The sequence below is a fragment of the Lolium perenne genome, chromosome 3 (genome assembly GCF_019359855.2).
Source record: "Lolium perenne isolate Kyuss_39 chromosome 3, Kyuss_2.0, whole genome shotgun sequence".
NCBI classification, from domain to species: domain Eukaryota; kingdom Viridiplantae; phylum Streptophyta; class Magnoliopsida; order Poales; family Poaceae; genus Lolium; species Lolium perenne.
In genome coordinates this window covers 221984174-222008809 of record NC_067246.2, presented here as the reverse complement: position 1 = coordinate 222008809, position 24636 = coordinate 221984174, and the positions used below count along the sequence as shown (strand labels likewise).

General features: G+C 43.7%; 5 protein-coding genes and 1 long non-coding RNA gene across 7 annotated transcripts; 4 read left to right on the top strand and 2 right to left on the bottom strand.

The window, feature by feature from the left end:
• The first annotated feature begins 1191 nt into the window (after window positions 1-1191).
• On the top strand, window positions 1192-4004 carry LOC127343455 (putative D-cysteine desulfhydrase 2, mitochondrial). Its single transcript, XM_051369592.2, has 6 exons — window positions 1192-1623; window positions 1706-1748; window positions 1957-2271; window positions 2554-2680; window positions 3031-3198; window positions 3461-4004. The coding sequence occupies exons 1-6, from the start codon at window positions 1297-1299 to the stop codon at window positions 3693-3695; spliced, it is 1215 nt and encodes a 404-aa protein (XP_051225552.1). The 5' UTR covers window positions 1192-1296; the 3' UTR covers window positions 3696-4004.
• A 202-nt stretch (window positions 4005-4206) lies between these two features.
• On the top strand, window positions 4207-7422 carry LOC127343457 (farnesyl pyrophosphate synthase). Of its 2 annotated transcripts, none has more exons than XM_051369595.2 (12): window positions 4207-4421; window positions 4832-4856; window positions 4963-5078; window positions 5182-5268; window positions 5599-5715; window positions 5810-5898; window positions 6023-6074; window positions 6198-6293; window positions 6394-6438; window positions 6520-6609; window positions 6686-6757; window positions 6881-7422. In XM_051369595.2, the coding sequence occupies exons 1-12, from the start codon at window positions 4296-4298 to the stop codon at window positions 7007-7009; spliced, it is 1044 nt and encodes a 347-aa protein (XP_051225555.1). In that variant the 5' UTR covers window positions 4207-4295; the 3' UTR covers window positions 7010-7422. The 2 variants fall into 2 exon arrangements, with proteins under 2 accessions (XP_051225555.1, XP_051225554.1); XM_051369594.2 differs by having other exon boundaries at window positions 4829-4856.
• Window positions 7423-7480: 58 nt separating this feature from the next.
• LOC139838546 (uncharacterized) lies at window positions 7481-8781 on the bottom strand. Its single transcript, XR_011755738.1, has 2 exons — window positions 8612-8781; window positions 7481-8077 (listed from the first exon to the last, which is right to left on the bottom strand). It is a non-coding gene; the product is annotated as an uncharacterized lncRNA (long non-coding RNA).
• A 3050-nt stretch (window positions 8782-11831) lies between these two features.
• Window positions 11832-14639, top strand: LOC127343456 (putative D-cysteine desulfhydrase 2, mitochondrial). Its single transcript, XM_051369593.2, has 6 exons — window positions 11832-12263; window positions 12346-12388; window positions 12597-12911; window positions 13194-13320; window positions 13671-13838; window positions 14101-14639. The coding sequence occupies exons 1-6, from the start codon at window positions 11937-11939 to the stop codon at window positions 14333-14335; spliced, it is 1215 nt and encodes a 404-aa protein (XP_051225553.1). The 5' UTR covers window positions 11832-11936; the 3' UTR covers window positions 14336-14639.
• Window positions 14640-14835: 196 nt separating this feature from the next.
• On the top strand, window positions 14836-17770 carry LOC127343458 (farnesyl pyrophosphate synthase). Its single transcript, XM_051369597.2, has 12 exons — window positions 14836-15056; window positions 15464-15491; window positions 15598-15713; window positions 15817-15903; window positions 16234-16350; window positions 16445-16533; window positions 16658-16709; window positions 16833-16928; window positions 17029-17073; window positions 17155-17244; window positions 17321-17392; window positions 17516-17770. The coding sequence occupies exons 1-12, from the start codon at window positions 14931-14933 to the stop codon at window positions 17603-17605; spliced, it is 1008 nt and encodes a 335-aa protein (XP_051225557.1). The 5' UTR covers window positions 14836-14930; the 3' UTR covers window positions 17606-17770.
• Window positions 17771-18114: 344 nt separating this feature from the next.
• Window positions 18115-22931, bottom strand: LOC127343454 (glycosyltransferase BC10). Its single transcript, XM_051369589.2, has 11 exons — window positions 22668-22931; window positions 22455-22571; window positions 22262-22362; window positions 21321-21392; window positions 21146-21227; window positions 20975-21055; window positions 20295-20336; window positions 19679-19717; window positions 19492-19557; window positions 19248-19397; window positions 18115-18711 (listed from the first exon to the last, which is right to left on the bottom strand). Exons 1-11 carry the CDS (start codon window positions 22914-22916, stop codon window positions 18535-18537), a joined length of 1176 nt encoding a protein of 391 aa, XP_051225549.1. The 5' UTR covers window positions 22917-22931; the 3' UTR covers window positions 18115-18534.
• Between the last annotated feature and the right edge of the window lie 1705 nt (window positions 22932-24636).

The window sequence follows — 24636 nt, the reverse complement described above, 5'->3', positions numbered from 1 at the left end:
GTCAAGCGTAGCACCTTGCCTAAGTGGAAGTTCAACTTAACAGTCTTCACCGAAGTGCAGGTATATTAAACAGTGAATGGAACTAATGTGTCATCTGATGTGCATATGAGATCTGGTGGGGGATTGTTAAATGTAGATGGGCTGCAGCCTAGTAAGGCAGCCCATTTAGTCTACAATTCCTGAAATCTCAAGGCCCATCACGTTGGCAGCTTCGGACAGCCTTGGGGGACAAAGTTTAGTCCCACATTGCTAGTTGGGAGAGAGTTGGAGTGGTATATAAGGGCTGCTGTTCTAGTCATTCCAAGTGAGTGAGAATAGAAGGAGCCCTCGCGCACTCCTCCTCCTCCGCCCGCCCGCTCGGCTCGGCTCGTCACGCACGCACGCACGCACGTCGCGTTTCGTGACTCGAGTTCGAGTTCGAGACACACTCAAGGAAGCCTAAATTTTTGCTTGGTGCACCAACTATGTTGGGTACGTGTCGACCTGCATGTGCATGTTCGCCGCGTGTTCCTGGCTTCCTACGCGTGTCAACGCGGTCGGGTCGGCTTCCCAGGCTATACAAGGAGACAGATCAGATCTAGAGATACATACAGTTCTCAGAAATCTCTAGTCGATCTCTCTCGCGAAGTTCCTCTAGTCTTCCCCATCCCGGCGACTGCGTGCACAGCCGTCCGGGAGAGCAGGCCTCCGAAACTCCGTCCGTTGAGATCCTACACCGCGAGACGGGCGATAAGGTTTTTGGGGAGCGTCTCGGCGCGATCGTCGCTACATCGTTCGTCTTCTTCTTCGACGATCCGGCTGCTTCATCGACAGATCCGACTACACCATGGGCGACATCAACAATACCCATGGTGGTGGTGGTGCTGCTGCTGGTGCAACCTTCCCGGTCGCGATGTACGTGCTTTTCCTCTCCTACCTTGCACTGCTACTTGTTTCATGTTGAGATCTGATGCATGTGCTTAGTCTGATGTGTATGGTTAAGTATACTTGTGCATCTGTAATGTTGTTTTCGGTAATTAAACTCACACGGAAATTCTAATAATCCATCATCTCAATCTTACAAATTTCTTATTCTACATTTTTCCTATCTTATAAATCAAAGGGTCTACAGGACGAAATGTAAACTTTGTCGACGGTTTACTATGGATGAAACATCAGATACTGTTCATACCCCAGGAGACGTTCAGAAACCAGCTGACGTCGACGCCAGGCAACGTGAACCTGATAGGTTTCTCGCGTGTCAGTATCTGACCGTGGACCGTTCACCACCCACCGCGCCGCCGCCGCCGCCATCGCATGATGCGGCCAGCGCCGGCGCTCGCCGGCGGCGGCAGGACGCTCGCGAACATTCTCTCCGCCACGGAGTGGATGCTTCCCACCGCGGCCACCCAAGTCCACACCGTCTCCGTCCTCCCCTCCCACCCATCGTCCCCTCCTGGCAACCTCGCCTTCTCCAACCTTACCACGGCGCCTAAGAGCAGCGGCGGTAAAGGGGAAGAGCAGGGGATCCCGAGGTTCGACGTGGTGCGAGACGACCTCCTCCACCCCCTCGCCAACGGTAACAAGGCCCGCAAGCTCGACGCCTTGCTGCCGCTCCTCCGCCGCCGCGGCGCCACCGACTTGGTCGGCAACCCCCCCTCCACATTATTGTCATCTCAATGTCTCAGTTTCTGTTCTGATGGTGTATTCACTTCATCGATTGCAGATAACATGCGGGGGTTGCCAGAGCGCTCATGCGGCAGCCGTCGGTGAGATTTGATTATCCATGGGTTTTCTAAAACTGCTATGAACCCATGACTGCCTGACCATGTGGATTTCGTTGTTCGATTCCCACGCCCCATGTATCCCTGGAAATTTGCTTCTTTGACTAACATTGTCCTGCAATTTGGCAATTTGATTCATATGCTTAAATGACACTTCAGTTTCATTCACACTTATCCCCTTCCTGTGTGTCAGCGGTCCATTGTGCGGAATGGGGAATCAGGTCACACCTACTGCTGAGAGGAGAGCAGCTAGATGTCCCGACAGGCTACAATTTGATCTCCTTGATGTTTGGCAACGTGACTTATGCTGCTCGATCAGTCTATGCACATCGAGATGAGATGCTTTATGAGCATGCCAGGAAGGTTGCTGGTACCAACGGAACAGTGCTGTGGGCTGATGATATTGTCAGGGATGATTTTGCTGTGGACGAAGAGAATGCTCATGAAAATGATTCAAAAAGAGTGGTGATTGTAAAGGAAGGGGCTGGTACTGTTCAAGCTCTTCTAGGTAAATGATGGATTGTGCTGTGCTCAAATTGCAGCTCTACATTCATCAGTAAATAATTTCAACAGCCGACCAATTTAATAGACTCAACTTCTCACACATTCTTCCTTGATATTTTAGCTATAGTTGATTGGGACTGAACATTTCCACCCTGAGCTTTAGGATTAAGTTATCCGGTGTTGGTCCTACAATGTTGATTCTTTGTCTCAAAAGGAACGTTTTATTCCAGCCCTGAATTAAAGGAGATCATTGCAAATATTTCACGTGATATCATTGCTTTTTCAGGTGTTATGCGGCTAGTGGAGCACCTCTCTAATTTGTCATCATTTCAGAAAGATGAAGTCCATATCGTTGTGGATGCTGGAACAGGCACAACAGCTGTTGGCTTAGCTCTTGGAGCGGTATGTTTAGGGTGCGTTTGATAAATTGACACTACTGGCAAATATGGACTTGCCTCATAGATGAATGGAATGAGAAACATTCTATCAAATTTCTTGTAGACTTCAAAGTTTAAATTACTTTCGGTAAAAAATACATCTTGCATTTATCATCTTAATCCATTGTTGTTGGTGATACTTCTCAAATATCTAGAGCACACCAGTGAGAAGATGAATTTAATTTAATCTCAAATAGAAAAAAGACAGATAAGAATTTAATTTGTACTTTGGAAATTTTATCAATAATTCCCTAGTTTCTTCAGTACTGCCTTTTCCATGCATCTTAGCTACAGATCACATCTTTTTATCATTGACTTCCTTGCAGACTTCATTGGAGGGTAACTGCTGTCATGCTTGCTGACACACTTGAAAGATTTCAAGAACAGGAGAAATCCTTGATATCTGATTTTAAGGCGCTTTGCCATGAAGACTGTCGGGACGTGATCGGGGCAGATGGTCTAGTTCACTGGGTGGACCGCTCTTCACCAAGAAAGTATGCTCTAGTCAAATACTCATACTGCTCATTATATGGTGCATTTCCAAGCCCTGCAAAACTGCTAAAACATCCGTGGCCATTCATTTATTGTTTCTCTTATTGGTATCATGAATGTGACTGCGGATACCCGTTGCACCTTTTCTCTACCTTTAACACGTGATTTTTGTCGGCGAACAATTCAGTCATTTTCATGTCTTCAGAATCTTAGACTTTGCACTTTAGCAATGGCCACTTTTGTGCTCATTTTTCTTCCTTTCAGATTCGGCAAGGTGTTGAGTGGCGAAATCTCGTCGTGCCGCCACGTCGCTCAGCAGACCGGCATCCTTCTTGACCCCGTGTACACCTTGGCCGCCTGGGAGCAAGCTGTCGATCTATGCCGTGGAGAGGACAGAGGAGCGAAAGTTGTCATGATCCACACCGGCGGAACCCTCGGCCTGTTCGGGCTGGCGCAAAGGTATCCCCAGCACTTCTCAGCAGCAAACGGGCAATCTTAAGCAGGCCAACAACACGCGGTGGCTCTGCTCGGAGAGGTCTGAAAGCGGTTTCGCTGGCTGGCTGGCATAGCTTGCACGCAAGTTCAAAAGAATTGCATAGCTTCGACGCTGCGATTTGCGTGCTGAAGTGGTCGGTGCAGTTGTCACTCCGGACATGTGTAAAGCAATTTTTTTTTTTTTTTTTTTTTTTTTTGCAAATGAACTAAGAAGCGAACTTTGAGCTTCAGACGTGATTTTTTTTCTTTCCTACAGATTATGTTGGAGTCAATCTTCAGTTTAGAAAATCGAAGATGTAGTCTCTTGTTTTGATCCCTTTGCTGTTTCATTGAACATACGGCATCTAATTTCTCCGGATAAAGGCCGAGCAGAAATGACACTATGACAGACAGGTAAGGAAACCACCGCAAGCAAAGCAAATACCACACGAACGCCGCGACGTGTCGTGTGCCGTGCGACGCGCGTCACTCGTCTGTCCTTTCTAAAGCCAGCCCGACGGAAAAATCGGATAAACAAAGATCGGCACGCTCACCAGTCGCCACACACGTCTCGCCGGCTGCGACGCTTGCTCATCTGCTCGTAGACACGCACGCATACGCATCTATGGCCGCGGAAGAGGTGGCGGGCACGACGGCGACGTTCCGGCGCGTGTACGAAACCCTCAAGGCCGAGCTTCTCCGGGACTCCGCCTTCGACTTCAACGAGGACGCCGTCCGGTGGCTCGACGCTGTGAGTGCTACTTCTATTTAGTTTTCTCCCTCTACTCTTTTTGTAAGATGGAACATAACTGGCACCGGTGGTTGAAACATAACTGGCACTGTGATGCCCGACCAGTTTGAAACTTTATAAAACAACTTACTCCTAGCAAGTTTGTAAAGTTCGAACCTATGGAGTGAACAGAATCTCAAATTCTCAATTAAGTGGGCTGTGGTTTTAGTACTACTACCTCCCTCCGTAAAATGATGTCTCAACTTTGTCTAAATTTAGATGTATCTAGGCATTTTCTAGTGCAAAGATACATTCAAATTTACACAAATTTTCGATATTTTTTTATTATGGACGGAGGAACTATTAAATATTAGGTTATACATGTTTGCTAGAAAAAATATCATTAATTTGTACACATTTTCTCTTAGCAGATGCTGGACTACAACGTGCTCAGTGGTAAGCAAACATTTGCATTTTTTGGACAATGGGGTCCCTCCCATGATGGTACACCATTAATTTCCCCCCTTCGGTATCAAAATGTTTTGGAATCTCTGATGGACAGGAAAACTGAACCGTGGCTTGGCGGTTATTGAGAGCTATAAACTGTTGAAAGCTGGGTCTGAACCGAGCGAGGATGAAGTGTTCCTCGCTTGCATTCTTGGCTGGGGCATTGAATGGGTATATATACACGATGATGGCCCTGTGATTTGTTTGAGTATTATGAATCCACGATACCATGCGTAATTTGTCTTCTGAAAATGTTCTTTTGGGTAATGTGCAGCTTCAGGCGTACTTTCTAGTTCTTGATGATGTCATGGATAATTCTCAAACCAGGCGAGGAAAGCCTTGTTGGTATAGACTACCAAAGGTTTGCAAGTGATTCTTACTGCTGTGCTAATACTTGATCGAGAAATACTTGAGTGAATGGTCTTGTTCAAATATGCTATGTTTTTCTTCTCCACTCAAAATCCAACATCAATGAGAAAGTAGCTCACTAGCTAGAAAGTAGATACATACCATCGTGCTACTGCTATTGACTCGATTGATTATATTATGTAAATAGTCAGATCAATATTACCATCACTTTTAGCAGAACAGATTAGTACTATTATTTAGGATCTAGTTCTTTGATTGGCTTTGATGATTTCTTACAGTTTGGTAATGTGTGTTCGTGTGTTCTTGTTTAAACGTTGTGCAGGTTGGCCTCATTGCCATAAATGATGGACTTATCCTTCGCAGCCAAATTTCAAGGATCTTCAAGCGATACTTTTACGGAAAAACTTACTATGTTGATCTCCTAGACTTATTCAACGAGGTAACTTGTTATATTTGAAAGAGTACTCTATATAAAATCAGTATGGTTTTCCCCCTTTTCCTACAGGGGCATGATTTTATTACTACTCATCTAGGTCGAGTTTAAGACGACTTCAGGCGAGTTGTTGGACCAAATCATAACAAATGAAGGGAAGAAAGATTTGAGCAAGTATACTACAGATAAGTATGCCACCTGATTATGAACTTCCACGGCGTTATATTTTGCATGCTTATACCTTGAGGGCACTTATTACTCACTGTAGTTTACCCTTTTCCTGCTAATGGGGGCCTTTTTAAATTTTTTGCAGTTACCGCCGCATTGTTGAATACAAAACAGCTTACTATTCATTTTATTTGCCGGTAAACATATAGTAGATTTGCATGTTCTGCCAAAATTTGTTTGGGTTATAGTTATGTGATACATACCTCCACACTCTGGAGTTTGGACTTATCAGCAGCAAAATTGTCTTAACCTATTGCAAGGTCGCTTCTGCACTGCTTTTGTCCGGTTGGAATTTGGATGACTATGTTCAAACAACGCACATCCTAGTTGAAATGGGTGTTTACTTCCAAATTCAGGTATACTATGAACATCACATTTTATCTTCTTGCTTGAATACATGTTTCCTTGTTATTTATGTTTTCACGAATGACACTGATCGCTAGATTTTCAATTCAGGACGATTATCTTGACTGTTTTGGTGATCCGGAAGTTATGGGCAAGGTAAGTTAATTTACTGTTCTGTTAATATCAGAAATTCAGAATGATATCTTCGCACTCAATTCCCGAAACCATCTTATGCAGATTGGAACGGACATTGAAGACTACAAGTGCTCGTGGCTATTTGTTCAAGCACTTTCCCGCGTCAATGAGCAGCAAAAGGGCATCTTATTTGTAAGGCACATGAACTGAATTGTTCTAAAATAATATGTGAAAGCACACTATCTTATTGTTTGTATATCATGAACAGGAAAATTATGGAAAATCAGATCCTGCTAGTGTCGAAAAAGTGAAGGCTCTGTATAAAGAGCTCAATCTCGAGGTTTCCCTCTGTTCAAAACATTAGTGACATGTCTAGCTTTTTTAGTTATTGCATAAGTTTGTACCATGTTAACTTCATTTACCATGCAAACATGTGTGACCTGCCTTTTATGTTCGCTTCCAGATGGCGTTCTCTCAGTATGAAAGGGAGACTTATGAAAATCTGACCTCAGACATCGAGGCACAACCGAATGAAGCAGTACAAGCAGTGTTGAAATCATTTTTGCATAAGATATACAGGAGGAGGAAATAGAATAATATCTCATAGAATAATCTTAGATTCTGGTGTTGATGTGAGTTCTTGCTGTGTTTGTGTACCCTCGTTATGATATATTAAACTTACAGGACAGGTGAATCTTTGGGAAACATGCAGAGAAGAATATGTCCCGAGCCTTTTTTTCGCGAAAACGCAAAAGCCTTGCGTTTCGATGCATTGATAGAAAGAAGGTTATATGTACAAACCCCCGAGAGGGCACACACCACGCCTTACAACTCAACCCAAGAGAAGAAACTAATCTATGGGAGGAGCTGGCGAACACCCCGGGCTCCCGCGTCCGCCCACTGACGCGCCTCGGACCTAATGTCCCGAGCCTCAGGGAAGAATATCTCCAACCAATCATATTGAACAGTCCACTGAAAATAGTTATCTCGAGTTTTCACAAATCATGCATGGGATCTTGTCCGTAACAACTTCCACCTTGAAGTTTCGTGTGAAAGAATAAAATAATAAATGTACTACTCCTCTTCTTTTCTGTAAGTATGCTATTATCATGTACATAGAGTAACTGTTACACGTTCTATATCTGATATTCTACTCTTATACAAACGCCAGTGCCCAAAGGAATGTGCGTGCTTCATTATTTTCACAGATGTAGCAGCTGACACTGCATATCAGCCTCAGTCTGTCAGTTGGAAATTGCATTCTGAATTTCTGATGCAGTGGCTGGACTTCAACAAAGATGCTCTATACAATAACCTACGCTGTTCCACTGATCTATAGACAGGCCAAATTCTATCAATGAAGTATGACACTCCATGCGCAAAAGCCTCATCAGCCGCAAACACTACTGCACCAACGAGGCTGGACCTAGCTATGAACTGTACCCAGTCACACGAAAAATGGGACTAGTATACAGAAGAATTTTTAGAAGTTAACCAGTAATTGAGCAGATTTTTGCAGACCAAGTGAACCATCCTCCAAAATATGCATCGCTCCACCATAAGAGAACTTTCTAGCAAATAAAAAACATGGAACAGATGTACCATTGCATTGGCACCACTCAGTCCTGTGTTCGACCTCATAATTCACATGATCGATACTCTGCAAAATTATTTAGAATAATTGTAAGTGATATGATATTAACTGAATGATACAAGGCTTGTAATGGAGGACTACTCATAGTATTGTTACTTAACTATAGCCTATAGGATACAATGTGTATCTCCCAAAAAAAAAAGAACTCATCAAAATTATACACTAAGGGAATCTATTCGTTGCTAGAAAGGATTCAGGTAACTAATTGACAGCAAACTATAATGCGAAAGCAAAAATACTAAGCAGATTTTTTTTTTTGTGCTGAATAAATTGGTGCACTGCAGATTTCACTATCCCGTCTGATGAACCAGAATATCTAGAAAATAACTGAAACTTGCTACTCCCTCTGGCCCAAACTAATTGATGCAGCTTGTAGGCTGCATCAATTAATTTGGGCCAGAGGAAGTATTAGCCGACAAAATTTCGAGGGAAAAGGATGACAGGCCGCTGCATTGTTTTAGGTCTCTCTGTGTTCACTCTTTCTTTCACACCCTACTGACAGAAGACAAGACATAAAAAACCAAAATAAGCAGAAATTACCTTTATAGCATTGATATGCTCAGGACTTGACGTGTCGTACTCAAATGTTGTTGGATGCCAAGTCATTTTATCTTTAGGATCTAAAGATGACTGGTTCCATGATGTATAGGTCAAAGTTCTTTTTTCAATTTCATCTTCAAGTCCTTTCGTCTAGAATTTGAAACAGTTAACCAAACATTTGAGTATGGCTCGGGGGCCTGCGCCCAGAAGTTACAATATATATATACATTGCCGACGAATACAACTTGCAAAAAATATTTCGCCTTGGTGCAAAGCACCTCGCAAAGTAAATGAAGATACAAAATAGTGATCAACAAAAAAGGCTCGGGGGCTAATACCCGCAAATATAGTATACTCAATATAATTTACTTGCCTTGGTTCAACCTCGCATACACAATAAAGAAAATCGCCACCGAAACACTCGAGGGCTACTCCCATCGGGAGCGCTGGTCGTGCACCCGATAGATATGAAAAGTTCGAGAAAGAATGACAATATAGCGGCATAAGGCGTTAAAGTGTTGAGTCTACAACCAAGCACTAGTCCTTGGCTGTAGCCTCGGGGGCTACTCCCATCGGGAACGCTGTTCGCGTGCCCGATGAAATTATAAAAAAAAAAGAGAAAGAAGTGAGCATATTTTTGAGTTATACAAATAACTATATACTCTCATCGGGAAGGCAAAATAAGTCATCCGTTGACTCAATAAAATGTGCTATTCCAACAGCCGAAAAAGCACTCGACAATATATTCTCAGAGCGCCAAAGTCGCGAATAATCTCTGAATGCCGCAAAACTTTGCGAAGGTAAGACCCCAGATCCGTTCTGAGCGGCGTGGCACCGTCTCTGACGTCGATTTGCTACTTTTTTCCGTATCAACAGATACGAAGAAAAATCCTAACAGACGCGTTAGGTACCCGATAAAATATGACTGGGACTTGACAGAATGGTAAGACCTTAAGCGGCACCTGTCGAAGTTAACACCAGTATCCCGGGATCATGTCCACGGACGTAATCTTGAAGTAGGTTTTTGCGGATTGCCACTAGAGCAGTTAACTAGTACTTGATCCGTCAGATGAACTAGCCCCAACTACCATTATCCCTGTACAATATATAATTGTGTGTCTAAAGATATGCAATAAAATCAACAAAGTTATTGGATGATTGTAAAAGTTGGAAATTTTCCCTGATTCTTCGATTCAAGCAAAATCTCGGGGGCTACTGACATAGGCATCCCCAATGGGCCTGCCGAAGATGGTACCCGGGGTTTACTGAAGGCCCACAAGTCGAAGAATATGAAGTTCGGAAGCCCAGTAAGTATCAAGGAAAGTTAGAGTTGTATTAGGAAATATAGAGACTTGTAATTTTACGGGACGGGTTAGAAACCCTCCCGGACTCTGTAACTTGTGTATTACGAATCCCTCGGCTCCGCCTCCTATATAAGGGGGAGTCGAGGGACAAAGAGAGGATCGAATTCATTGTCAACATAACCCTAGTTTCTTAATCGTCGAGTATTTTTCGGCTGAAACCTTCGAGATCTACTTGCCCTCTACTTCCAACGAAACCCTAGTCTATAATATGTAGGCATTGACAAGTTAATACCTTGTCACCGAAGGGGTAACCCAACCTATGTAATCAGAAATTCCGTGAACTAGGACCTGGGAAAACAAACCGGAGTAACTGAGCTGAGAGAAAATTTAATACTCCCACTCCGGTGCAGATGCAATTCTCTCATAGCTACTGTAAGGCAGGTTGACAATGTCTTAATGTGTTCTGAGCGGCTCTTGATGAGCGAAGACGCTGTCCTACAGGGCGATCTTTTGAAGAACACACCTATATGAGTGACACTACTGGTCATAGTGTGGGAGATTTAGGTGAATCTCTAGTAAGCTCATGAAAGGCCAAGGAGTATGACTTATAAGCTCCACCCGAGGGGAAGGCTATGGTAGCCTAGTACCGTGCCGGTATTGAGCAAAACTTGCTGCACAAAGACTGACAATTCAAGGCATAGTCCATTGTTCAGTTGTAGTCAAGCGTAGCACCTTGCCTAAGTGGAAGTTCAACTTAACAGTCTCCACCGAAGTGCAGGTATATTAAACAGTGAATGGAACTAATGTGTCATCTGATGTGCATATAAGATCTGGTGGGGGATTGTTAAATGTAGATGGGCTGCAGCCCAGTAAGGCAGCCCATTTAGTCTACAATTCCTGAAATCTCAAGGCCCATCACGTTGGCAGCTTCGGACAGCCTTGGGGGACAAAGTTTAGTCCCACATTGCTAGTTGGGAGAGAGTTGGAGTGGTATATAAGGGCTGCTGTTCTAGTCATTCCAAGTGAGTGAGAATAGAAGGAGCCCTCGCGCACTCCTCCTCCTCCGCCCGCCCGCTCGGCTCGGCTCGTCACGCACGCACGCACGCACGCACGCACGTCGCGTTTCGTGACTCGAGTTCGAGTTCGAGACACACTCAAGGAAGCCTAAATTTTTGCTTGGTGCACCAACTATGTTGGGTACGTGTCGATCTGCATGTGCATGTTCGCCGCGTGTCCCTGGCTTCCTACGCGTGTCAACGCGGTCGGATCGGCTTCCCAGGCTATACAAGGAGACAGATCAGATCTAGAGATACATACAGTTCTCAGAAATCTCTAGTCGATCTCTCTCGCGAAGTTCCTCTAGTCTTCCCCATCCCGGCGACTGCGTGCACAGCCGTCCGGGAGAGCAGGCCTCCGAAACTCCGTCCGTTGAGATCCTACACCGCGAGACGGGCGATAAGGTTTTTGGGGAGCGTCTCGGCGCGACTGCTCGCTACTGTTCGTCTTCTTCTTCGACGATCCGGCTGCTTCATCGACAGATCCGACTACACCATGGGCGACATCAACAATACCCATGGTGGTGGTGGTGCTGCTGCTGGTGCAACCTTCCCGGTCGCGATGTACGTGCTTTTCCTCTCCTACCTTGCACTGCTACTTGTTTCATGTTGAGATCTGATGCATGTGCTTAGTCTGATGTGTATGGTTAAGTATACTTGTGCATCTGTAATGTTGTTTTCGGTAATTAAACTCACACGGAAATTCTAATAATCCATCATCTCAATCTTACAAATTTCTTATTCTACATTTTTCCTATCTTATAAATCAAAGGGTCTACAGGACGAAATGTAAACTTTGTCGACGGTTTACTATGGATGAAACATCAGATACTGTTCATATCCCAGGAGACGTTCAGAAACCAGCTGACGTCGACGCCAGGCAACGTGAACCTGATAGGTTTCTCGCGTGTCAGTATCTGACCGTGGACCGTTCACCACCCACCGCGCCGCCGCCGCCGCCATCGCATGATGCGGCCAGCGCCGGCGCTCGCCGGCGGCGGCAGGACGCTCGCGAACATTCTCTCCGCCACGGAGTGGATGCTTCCCACCGCGGCCACCCAAGTCCACACCGTCTCCGTCCTCCCCTCCCACCCATCGTCCCCTCCTGGCAACCTCGCCTTCTCCAACCTTACCACGGCGCCTAAGAGCAGCGGCGGTAAAGGGGAAGAGCAGGGGATCCCGAGGTTCGACGTGGTGCGAGACGACCTCCTCCACCCCCTCGCCAACGGTAACAAGGCCCGCAAGCTCGACGCCTTGCTGCCGCTCCTCCGCCGCCGCGGCGCCACCGACTTGGTCGGCAACCCCCCCTCCACATTATTGTCATCTCAATGTCTCAGTTTCTGTTCTGATGGTGTATTCACTTCATCGATTGCAGATAACATGCGGGGGTTGCCAGAGCGCTCATGCGGCAGCCGTCGGTGAGATTTGATTATCCATGGGTTTTCTAAAACTGCTATGAACCCATGACTGCCTGACCATGTGGATTTCGTTGTTCGATTCCCACGCCCCATGTATCCCTGGAAATTTGCTTCTTTGACTAACATTGTCCTGCAATTTGGCAATTTGATTCATATGCTTAAATGACACTTCAGTTTCATTCACACTTATCCCCTTCCTGTGTGTCAGCGGTCCATTGTGCGGAATGGGGAATCAGGTCACACCTACTGCTGAGAGGAGAGCAGCTAGATGTCCCGACAGGCTACAATTTGATCTCCTTGATGTTTGGCAACGTGACTTATGCTGCTCGATCAGTCTATGCACATCGAGATGAGATGCTTTATGAGCATGCCAGGAAGGTTGCTGGTACCAACGGAACAGTGCTGTGGGCTGATGATATTGTCAGGGATGATTTTGCTGTGGACGAAGAGAATGCTCATGAAAATGATTCAAAAAGAGTGGTGATTGTAAAGGAAGGGGCTGGTACTGTTCAAGCTCTTCTAGGTAAATGATGGATTGTGCTGTGCTCAAATTGCAGCTCTACATTCATCAGTAAATAATTTCAACAGCCGACCAATTTAATAGACTCAACTTCTCACACATTCTTCCTTGATATTTTAGCTATAGTTGATTGGGACTGAACATTTCCACCCTGAGCTTTAGGATTAAGTTATCCGGTGTTGGTCCTACAATGTTGATTCTTTGTCTCAAAAGGAACGTTTTATTCCAGCCCTGAATTAAAGGAGATCATTGCAAATATTTCACGTGATATCATTGCTTTTTCAGGTGTTATGCGGCTAGTGGAGCACCTCTCTAATTTGTCATCATTTCAGAAAGATGAAGTCCATATCGTTGTGGATGCTGGAACAGGCACAACAGCTGTTGGCTTAGCTCTTGGAGCGGTATGTTTAGGGTGCGTTTGATAAATTGACACTACTGGCAAATATGGACTTGCCTCATAGATGAATGGAATGAGAAACATTCTATCAAATTTCTTGTAGACTTCAAAGTTTAAATTACTTTCGGTAAAAAATACATCTTGCATTTATCATCTTAATCCATTGTTGTTGGTGATACTTCTCAAATATCTAGAGCACACCAGTGAGAAGATGAATTTAATTTAATCTCAAATAGAAAAAAGACAGATAAGAATTTAATTTGTACTTTGGAAATTTTATCAATAATTCCCTAGTTTCTTCAGTACTGCCTTTTCCATGCATCTTAGCTACAGATCACATCTTTTTATCATTGACTTCCTTGCAGACTTCATTGGAGGGTAACTGCTGTCATGCTTGCTGACACACTTGAAAGATTTCAAGAACAGGAGAAATCCTTGATATCTGATTTTAAGGCGCTTTGCCATGAAGACTGTCGGGACGTGATCGGGGCAGATGGTCTAGTTCACTGGGTGGACCGCTCTTCACCAAGAAAGTATGCTCTAGTCAAATACTCATACTGCTCATTATATGGTGCATTTCCAAGCCCTGCAAAACTGCTAAAACATCCGTGGCCATTCATTTATTGTTTCTCTTATTGGTATCATGAATGTGACTGCGGATACCCGTTGCACCTTTTCTCTACCTTTAACACGTGATTTTTGTCGGCGAACAATTCAGTCATTTTCATGTCTTCAGAATCTTAGACTTTGCACTTTAGCAATGGCCACTTTTGTGCTCATTTTTCTTCCTTTCAGATTCGGCAAGGTGTTGAGTGGCGAAATCTCGTCGTGCCGCCACGTCGCTCAGCAGACCGGCATCCTTCTTGACCCCGTGTACACCTTGGCCGCCTGGGAGCAAGCTGTCGATCTATGCCGTGGAGAGGACAGAGGAGCGAAAGTTGTCATGATCCACACCGGCGGAACCCTCGGCCTGTTCGGGCTGGCGCAAAGGTATCCCCAGCACTTCTCAGCAGCAAACGGGCAATCTTAAGCAGGCCAACAACACGCGGTGGCTCTGCTCGGAGAGGTCTGAAAGCGGTTTCGCTGGCTGGCTGGCATAGCTTGCACGCAAGTTCAAAAGAATTGCATAGCTTCGACGCTGCGATTTGCGTGCTGAAGTGGTCGGTGCAGTTGTCACTCCGGACATGTGTAAAGCAATTTTTTTTTTTTTTTTTTTTTGCAAATGAACTAAGAAGCGAACTTTGAGCTTCAGACGTGATTTTTTTTCTTTCCTACAGATTATGTTGGAGTCAATCTTCAGTTTAGAAAATCGAAGATGTAGTCTCTTGTTTTGATCCCTTTGCTGTTTCATTGAACATACGGCATCTAATTTCTCCGGATAAAGGCCGAGCAGAAATGACACTATGACAGACAGGTAAGGAAACCACCGCAAGCAAAGCAAATACCACACGAACGCCGCGACGTGTCGTGTGCCGTGCGACGCGCGTCACTCGTCTGTCCTTTCTAAAGCCAGCCCGACGGAAAAATCGGATAAACAAAGATCGGCACGCTCACCAGTCGCCACACACGTCTCGCCGGCTGCGACGCTTGCTCATCTGCTCGTAGACACGCACGCATACGCATCTATGGCCGCGGAAGAGGTGGCGGGCACGACGGCGACGTTCCGGCGCGTGTACGAAACCCTCAAGGCCGAGCTTCTCCGGGACTCCGCCTTCGACTTCAACGAGGACGCCGTCCGGTGGCTCGACGCTGTGAGTGCTACTTCTATTTAGTTTTCTCCCTCTACTCTTTTTGTAAGATGGAACATAACTGGCACCGGTGGTTGAAACATAACTGGCACTGTGATGCCCGACCAGTTTGAAACTTTATAAAACAACTTACTCCTAGCAAGTTTGTAAAGTTCGAACCTATGGAGTGAACAGAATCTCAAATTCTCAATTAAGTGGGCTGTGGTTTTAGTACTACTACCTCCCTCCGTAAAATGATGTCTCAACTTTGTCTAAATTTAGATGTATCTAGGCATTTTCTAGTGCAAAGATACATTCAAATTTACACAAATTTTCGATATTTTTTTATTATGGACGGAGGAACTATTAAATATTAGGTTATACATGTTTGCTAGAAAAAATATCATTAATTTGTACACATTTTCTCTTAGCAGATGCTGGACTACAACGTGCTCAGTGGTAAGCAAACATTTGCATTTTTTGGACAATGGGGTCCCTCCCATGATGGTACACCATTAATTTCCCCCCTTCGGTATCAAAATGTTTTGGAATCTCTGATGGACAGGAAAACTGAACCGTGGCTTGGCGGTTATTGAGAGCTATAAACTGTTGAAAGCTGGGTCTGAACCGAGCGAGGATGAAGTGTTCCTCGCTTGCATTCTTGGCTGGGGCATTGAATGGGTATATATACACGATGATGGCCCTGTGATTTGTTTGAGTATTATGAATCCACGATACCATGCGTAATTTGTCTTCTGAAAATGTTCTTTTGGGTAATGTGCAGCTTCAGGCGTACTTTCTAGTTCTTGATGATGTCATGGATAATTCTCAAACCAGGCGAGGAAAGCCTTGTTGGTATAGACTACCAAAGGTTTGCAAGTGATTCTTACTGCTGTGCTAATACTTGATCGAGAAATACTTGAGTGAATGGTCTTGTTCAAATATGCTATGTTTTTCTTCTCCACTCAAAATCCAACATCAATGAGAAAGTAGCTCACTAGCTAGAAAGTAGATACATACCATCGTGCTACTGCTATTGACTCGATTGATTATATTATGTAAATAGTCAGATCAATATTACCATCACTTTTAGCAGAACAGATTAGTACTATTATTTAGGATCTAGTTCTTTGATTGGCTTTGATGATTTCTTACAGTTTGGTAATGTGTGTTCGTGTGTTCTTTTTTAAACCTTGTGCAGGTTGGCCTCATTGCCATAAATGATGGACTTATCCTTCGCAGCCAAATTTCAAGGATCTTCAAGCGATACTTTTACGGAAAAACTTACTATGTTGATCTCCTAGACTTATTCAACGAGGTAACTTGTTATATTTGAAAGAGTACTCTATATAAAATCAGTATGGTTTTCCCCCTTTTCCTACAGGGGCATGATTTTATTACTACTCATCTAGGTCGAGTTTAAGACGACTTCAGGCGAGTTGTTGGACCAAATCATAACAAATGAAGGGAAGAAAGATTTGAGCAAGTATACTACAGATAAGTATGCCACCTGATTATGAACTTCCACGGCGTTATATTTTGCATGCTTATACCTTGAGGGCACTTATTACTCACTGTAGTTTACCCTTTTCCTGCTAATGGGGGCCTTTTTAAATTTTTTGCAGTTACCGCCGCATTGTTGAATACAAAACAGCTTACTATTCATTTTATTTGCCGGTAAACATATAGTAGATTTGCATGTTCTGCCAAAATTTGTTTGGGTTATAGTTATGTGATACATACCTCCACACTCTGGAGTTTGGACTTATCAGCAGCAAAATTGTCTTAACCTATTGCAAGGTCGCTTCTGCACTGCTTTTGTCCGGTTGGAATTTGGATGACTATGTTCAAACAACGCACATCCTAGTTGAAATGGGTGTTTACTTCCAAATTCAGGTATACTATGAACATCACATTTTATCTTCTTGCTTGAATACATGTTTCCTTGTTATTTATGTTTTCACGAATGACACTGATCGCTAGATTTTCAATTCAGGACGATTATCTTGACTGTTTTGGTGATCCGGAAGTTATGGGCAAGGTAAGTTAATTTACTGTTCTGTTAATATCAGAAATTCAGAATGATATCTTCGCACTCAATTCCCGAAACCATCTTATGCAGATTGGAACGGACATTGAAGACTACAAGTGCTCGTGGCTATTTGTTCAAGCACTTTCCCGCGTCAATGAGCAGCAAAAGGGCATCTTATTTGTAAGGCACATGAACTGAATTGTTCTAAAATAATATGTGAAAGCACACTATCTTATTGTTTGTATATCATGAACAGGAAAATTATGGAAAATCAGATCCTGCTAGTGTCGAAAAAGTGAAGGCTCTGTATAAAGAGCTCAATCTCGAGGTTTCCCTCTGTTCAAAACATTAGTGACATGTCTAGCTTTTTTAGTTATTGCATAAGTTTGTACCATGTTAACTTCATTTACCATGCAAACATGTGTGACCTGCCTTTTATGTTCGCTTCCAGATGGCGTTCTCTCAGTATGAAAGGGAGACTTATGAAAATCTGACCTCAGACATGAGGCACAACCGAATGAAGCAGTACAAGCAGTGTTGAAATCATTTTTGCATAAGATATACAGGAGGAGGAAATAGAATAATATCTCATAGAATAATCTTAGATCCTGGTGTTGATGTGAGTTCTTGCTGTGTTTGTGTACCCTCGTTATGATATATTAAACTTACAGGACAGGTGAATCTTTGGGAAACATGCAGAGAAGAATATGTCCCGAGCCTTTTTTTCGCGAAAACGCAAAAGCCTTGCGTTTCGATGCATTGATAGAAAGAAGGTTATATGTACAAACCCCCGAGAGGGCACACACCACGCCTTACAACTCAACCCAAGAGAAGAAACTAATCTATGGGAGGAGCTGGCGAACACCCCGGGCTCCCGCGTCCGCCCACTGACGCGCCTCGGACCTAATGTCCCGAGCCTCAGGGAAGAATATCTCCAACCAATCATATTGAACAGTCCACTGAAAATAGTTATCTCGAGTTTTCACAAATCATGCATGGGATCTTGTCCGTAACAACTTCCACCTTGAAGTTTCGTGTGAAAGAATAAAATAATAAATGTACTACTCCTCTTCTTTTCTGTAAGTATGCTATTATCATGTACATAGAGTAACTGTTACACGTTCTATATCTGATATTCTACTCTTATACAAACGCCAGTGCCCAAAGGAATGTGCGTGCTTCATTATTTTCACAGATGTAGCAGCTGACACTGCATATCAGCCTCAGTCTGTCAGTTGGAAATTGCATTCTGAATTTCTGATGCAGTGGCTGGACTTCAACAAAGATGCTCTATACAATAACCTACGCTGTTCCACTGATCTATAGACAGGCCAAATTCTATCAATGAAGTATGACACTCCATGCGCAAAAGCCTCATCAGCCGCAAACACTACTGCACCAACGAGGCTGGACCTAGCTATGAACTGTACCCAGTCACACGAAAAATGGGACTAGTATACAGAAGAATTTTTAGAAGTTAACCAGTAATTGAGCAGATTTTTGCAGACCAAGTGAACCATCCTCCAAAATATGCATCGCTCCACCATAAGAGAACTTTCTAGCAAATAAAAAACATGGAACAGATGTACCATTGCATTGGCACCACTCAGTCCTGTGTTCGACCTCATAATTCACATGATCGATACTCTGCAAAATTATTTAGAATAATTGTAAGTGATATGATATTAACTGAATGATACAAGGCTTGTAATGGAGGACTACTCATAGTATTGTTACTTAACTATAGCCTATAGGATACAATGTGTATCTCCCCAAAAAAAAAAAGAACTCATCAAAATTATACACTAAGGGAATCTATTCGTTGCTAGAAAGGATTCAGGTAACTAATTGACAGCAAACTATAATGCGAAAGCAAAAATACTAAGCAGATTTTTTTTTTTGTGCTGAATAAATTGGTGCACTGCAGATTTCACTATCCCGTCTGATGAACCAGAATATCTAGAAAATAACTGAAACTTGCTACTCCCTCTGGCCCAAACTAATTGATGCAGCTTGTAGGCTGCATCAATTAATTTGGGCCAGAGGAAGCATTAGCCGACAAAATTTCGAGGGAAAAGGATGACAGGCCGCTGCATTGTTTTAGGTCTCTCTGTGTTCACTCTTTCTTTCACACCCTACTGACAGAAGACAAGACATAAAAAACCAAAATAAGCAGAAATTACCTTTATAGCATTGATATGCTCAGGACTTGACGTGTCGTACTCAAATGTTGTTGGATGCCAAGTCATTTTATCTTTAGGATCTAAAGATGACTGGTTCCATGATGTATAGGTCAAAGTTCTTTTTTCAATTTCATCTTCAAGTCCTTTCGTCTAGAATTTGAAACAGTTAACCAAACATTATGGTTTGAAAAAATAATTCCTTCGGTTCAAATTTCAAATATATATTAGCAATAAGAAGCCTTACAGAAAATATTGTCTGCACATAGTGTTCATCCGGAATACAATCATGCTCCTTTTCGGCAACTCCTTTCTGCAAGGTTCATCAAGAAAATCATTTGTCAAAAAGAAGGGAACACATGTCTTTATGCATGTAAGTAACAACTAAACTTCCATCTGAATACATGAAGAGAATGCGGAGAACTGAACCATACCAATATTTGCTTTCGCCGAAATACAAATCCTAACCGTCTCTGAGAAAGATAGAAAAAAGTTTGACACCATAAGGATAACAATAATAATAACCAGAGAGAAAGGTAAAGATAACTAAATGTTGGGATCAATATTATGATTGGGTGAATAAAAATGCACATCTAATTGTTGATGATCCAAGGAAACAAAAGGAGCATTCACCATGTAAAAACTTAGAAATGCCAGATTATATTCAGAAAAATATTTACCTTACTCAGATTGTATAGAAAATAATTTGATTCTATATCATGATTCATGGGACAATAATACATAGACCCGAAGTGGTTTATTTATTTGTGGCTATCGTACAAAATGGTTGTACCTTTAGCTAGCGGAAGACCAAGGAAACAACAAGTATCTTCTCATTTCACTTAAAATTTCGAATGCCTTTAAAAGTCATATATTTGAAAGAAAAACAACTGGAAACCATTACAAAATTGAAGTTGTTATAATGTTACTTTCAAAGTAATAGTTGCCTATGAAACGGAAAACAACAGCTATTGAACACAAACCTTTTGGCCTGCATCTAGAGCTACACTAAGTAAACTGTATAGAATTCTGAACCAAATAGAGACTTACAGCATTCGGTTTTTGTCCAAGCAATGCCTTGGTCACTATCATCTGCAAATTATTAAGTAAAACCAAACACAATCATTTCTATAATGTGTAGAAAAGCATGACGCATCAGTAGGCTATACCAACAGAAGTGATCTCTGAATAAATATCTGACATATTCAGTATAAGCTAGTTTAAGTCCATCTATATAGCATTATCACAGGCTCATGGGATGGATACCACATAAATATTAAACAGATTCATAATCAATTTGCACTAGTCATGTGTATTTAAATGTGGAACAGGAAGTATAGTCCAAATATTGTAAAGCGCAACTGTCTGAAGCATTAAAGGATCTACACCTGGAAAGCATGGTGCATCTTGACTCACAGTTATCCAAGGGTGCGAAAAGGCCAGGTGCTAGCATTCTTATTTTCTTGAAAAAAGCATATCATAAATTCTGCCAGTTATAGTCACCGCAGCACACATAATCAGACCTCTAAACTAGGAAATGAAAAGACCAGGCTTTCATACATGTATGTTGTAACTTATAAGTAACAGCATTCAAGATCTAGCATCTAGCAAGGAACAAACAAACACATCTAAATACCATTCAACAATCACTTCCTTCAAAGAAGATCAAGAATTCGAAAGGGCCAAATTAAGGGAAAAAAAATCAATATCAACATCACCAGAATAACTACCTTACAATGCTTCCTGAAAACTTTGAAAACATGCTTGTCATCAACAACAAGTTCTGCGTGTTTTCTGATTAGCATTATCCACTGAAATGAGACACCAGATGGACTCAGATTTAACCTCTTAGTAAGTATGAAAAATAAATAAGAAAAAGAGAGCCATGAAACCACAAGAACCTGAGACCCCTTCCTCCATTTATCCTTTGGAATGACCGGAGCCATGTTTGGATTATACCGCTTCTCTGTCTTGTCAACGAAACTGGGAGAAAAGTTAAATAATTTTGAAAAACTTCAAATCGAAATACTGCATCTCATGGGTCGAAAGTTACGAAGTTAAATGTTTTTCCATTACCTGTCTACAATACTTTTAGGTGAGCTCATCAAGTAAGTATACGTGTAGGTGAAGTTGTACAGAGGAACACAACTGAAACAGAAAAGGATGAAATGTTAAAATCTGAATACAGAAGCTGGTAACCCTAAAATAAGTCAAGCCGGAGACGGGGGAGCAAACCCACGCTACAATACAGTCATACAGAGACATGCATACTAAGGAATTAACTAATACATCTCTTCAAAAACTCTCTAAGCCAAGCGATGATTATCCCTTTATTTAGAATCCCATAATTGAAACCAAGGAACAAGGAATGACAAAATGGCTCCATTTCTGCGACAAATTTCCCACTATCACTTAACAACCTCCGTAGTAAAAGGAAAGGATAGTCTTCCTAGTTCCTATAATGGTCCTCTGTACCACTACCAGCACCATAAGGCCTTGTTTACTTCTAGTGTATTTATGGGGTTATTTTGTATCCCGGAAAATCCCCACTGGTACGTTTACTTCTCTGGTTTTGAACGAAATAATCCCGAGATATCCCCTCCCACCCCCTCCCATCCCCACATTTTTTGCCTAAATTGAAAACTATCCATCATACTAGTGTATTTTTGGGGAACGGTATTTGAGGGGATTGGGTGAACACCAAATCCCCTTCCATCCCATACCCATTGGGAAGAAAAATACGAGAGAAGTAAACAAGACCTAACAGGGAACCAGAATCCAAATGCATCACTAAGAAGACCCACCGTCTTTCAATTCTACAAACTGAAAATGGCAAGTACCATTTCTGAGCATACAGTTATGATGCTGGTCACTAGTATAATTGGCAACTACAGAGATTTCATCATGAATCGCACCATAAAACTGGACTGGTGCTCCCCCTAGAGCCTAGAAAATCAATTGAGACACACGGATTGCTCCCCCTAGACTAGAAAACCAATTCAGACACATCATCGTACCTATCCGAGAGCAAAACAAAACGCTGGTTGGCAGGATCCTCGAGCGCGGCGGCGAACAGCATCTTCTCCGCCTCGACCATGGTTGGTTCGCCCCACGCCACCTGCAGGACACAACCGTATTCCCCCAACTCAGAATCGCACACCGGGTAGCCCACGATCGCGGGCACGGTGCTGCTAAAGAGGGCGGACCAACCTTGACGGGCCTGGCGAGCTGGCGCCCGTGGAAGTACCGCGATCCGGTGGTGGCGCGGTCGAGCACGAACCCCGGCGCCGAGTGCACGTACACCGAGAACCTGCCCTCGTCGCCGTTCTGCCGGAACGGGAGACGATCAGAACGAATCGAATGGAGGGGGAGTGGGTTAAACGTGGTAATGAGGAAGAGGCGGGATGGATGGACGGTGCTTACGCGGAGGAAGGCGTCCCAGAGGAAGTCGAGCGGCAGGCCGGCGCGGGCGAGGAAGAGGAAGGCCACCTTCCCGGGCCCCGCGAAGGGCTTCGCGGGGGGCGGCGCGGCGGGGGGCGGCTGGGTGCGGAGGAAGGCCGCGAGGAGGAGCAGGAAGGAGAGCGGCGCCGCCAGGCGGAGGCAGAGGTGGGCGCGCGCGCGGCGGCCGGGCGGGAGCGCCCAGGACGCGGACGGCCTCTTCGCCGCCGGCATCAGCGGGGGCGGGCGCGAGGCCGCCGCCGGCGTGGGCCGCGGCGGCATTTATTAGAAGCGCGGAAGGGAGTTACAGAGGCGGTGGACGGAGACGGACGGCGTGAAGGACGGGTGGTGGTGGTGGTGGCGCCGTGTTGGTTTTGGCCCCGTGTTTAGCTGGTGCGATTTTTGTTTGCCGGTCTCGTGGCCGGGCGCGGCGGGGATGGTGTGGGGCGAGGTGGCCGGCAGGCAGAGGTCAGAGGTCTGGCCTCTGGCGGGAGGAGAGAGGCGCCCGCGAGTTGGTGGCGATCTGCGGCGTGCGTGGCGGTGGTGCGCTGTGAACCTGTGGGGAGGTCGTCTGGGGCCCCGGATGCTTCGGGACTTACGTTTTGCTGCTGAGATAAAGATTTTCTTTTTGAATGGGTTCTTCTTGGGTTTGCAGATCCGATGATGGCGCGATGCTGCATAGGTCCTGCCGAAACCCTTGGGATCTTCGGGCAAAGTTGACTCTACCATTAGTTTTCTTGGTTATAAACTGGGTTAGTATGTGCATAGCAATTTTTCTATCTAATCGAGCGGAAAATATAGCTTAACTTATAAACTAAAAAGAAAGAAACTCAAGGAAGGGAAAAAATAATAAACGAAAGTGTAGTACAAACCGTATGCCCAAGTCCTGAAAAAATGCACTTGTTTTACACTTGTCGCTTTCGAATCTTATGTTTATTGGTCAAACAAGATAGCAAATGGTACGCCGCCACTAGAGATGCAAGCGGTATCTCGCCAAAATGCCAATTATAGTTGATTTTGTCATTTTAGTTTATAATTTTGCCCCAAATTTTGTATTTGAAATAATTAAATAAGTTATAAGTGAGAGGAGGAGGACGAGGACCTTGGGATCTTTGGGTAATGTTGACTCTACAATTAGTTTTCTTGTGGCCGTTTTTTTTATAGAAGCAACTCAAGCAAGTGAAAAATACTTCCTAAATTCTAAACGAAAGTGTACTAGAAGCTTAAAGACTGATTAATTTAGTTATCTCCTCCACATTCCATGGACCCGAGAATGCCAATAGCATGAATAGTATTGAAAGTAACTTGATATCCAAACAACTATTCAGTTCCTACAGCTTCTTATACGGCTTGTTGGAAAACCCGTTGTCAGGCCTGATTCATTGCCCTTGCTTAGTTTTATTTACTTATTTGTAGACAGCTTGGGCTTCTAGAAGTGCTCTGATTTTCGCAACTTGTTTTATGGAAAGGGTTTTGATGTTAGAAATGGAAGGGATCACGAAGCGGCATCGTATGCCACATCCTGAAAAAATGTTGTTGTCACTTCTTTTTTATCATTACATTTGTTGCCTTCGAATCTTATGCTTATTGGTCAAATAAGATAGCAAATGGTGGGCAGCCACTAGAGATGCAACGGCATCTCGCCAAAATCCCAATTATAGTTAATTATCATTTTACAAAATTTGTATAAGAAATGATAAAATAAATTATATGCGAGATGGCGGGATCCGCTTGACACCGGGGCAGACCTGAGATTAGCGCAGCTGGTTAGAAGAGTTCACAAGAAGAAGGGCACGCGTTAGCCACGATTCACGAAATTAGGTAGGCCAGCGTGACTCGCACTATGTGAACATTCTGATTATACAGCTTACTCACAGGAAAAACGGAAAGACAAGCTAGGGCGTTGCCTGGCAGGCAGGGCACGTGCCAAATTAGCAATGATGTTACCGCACAA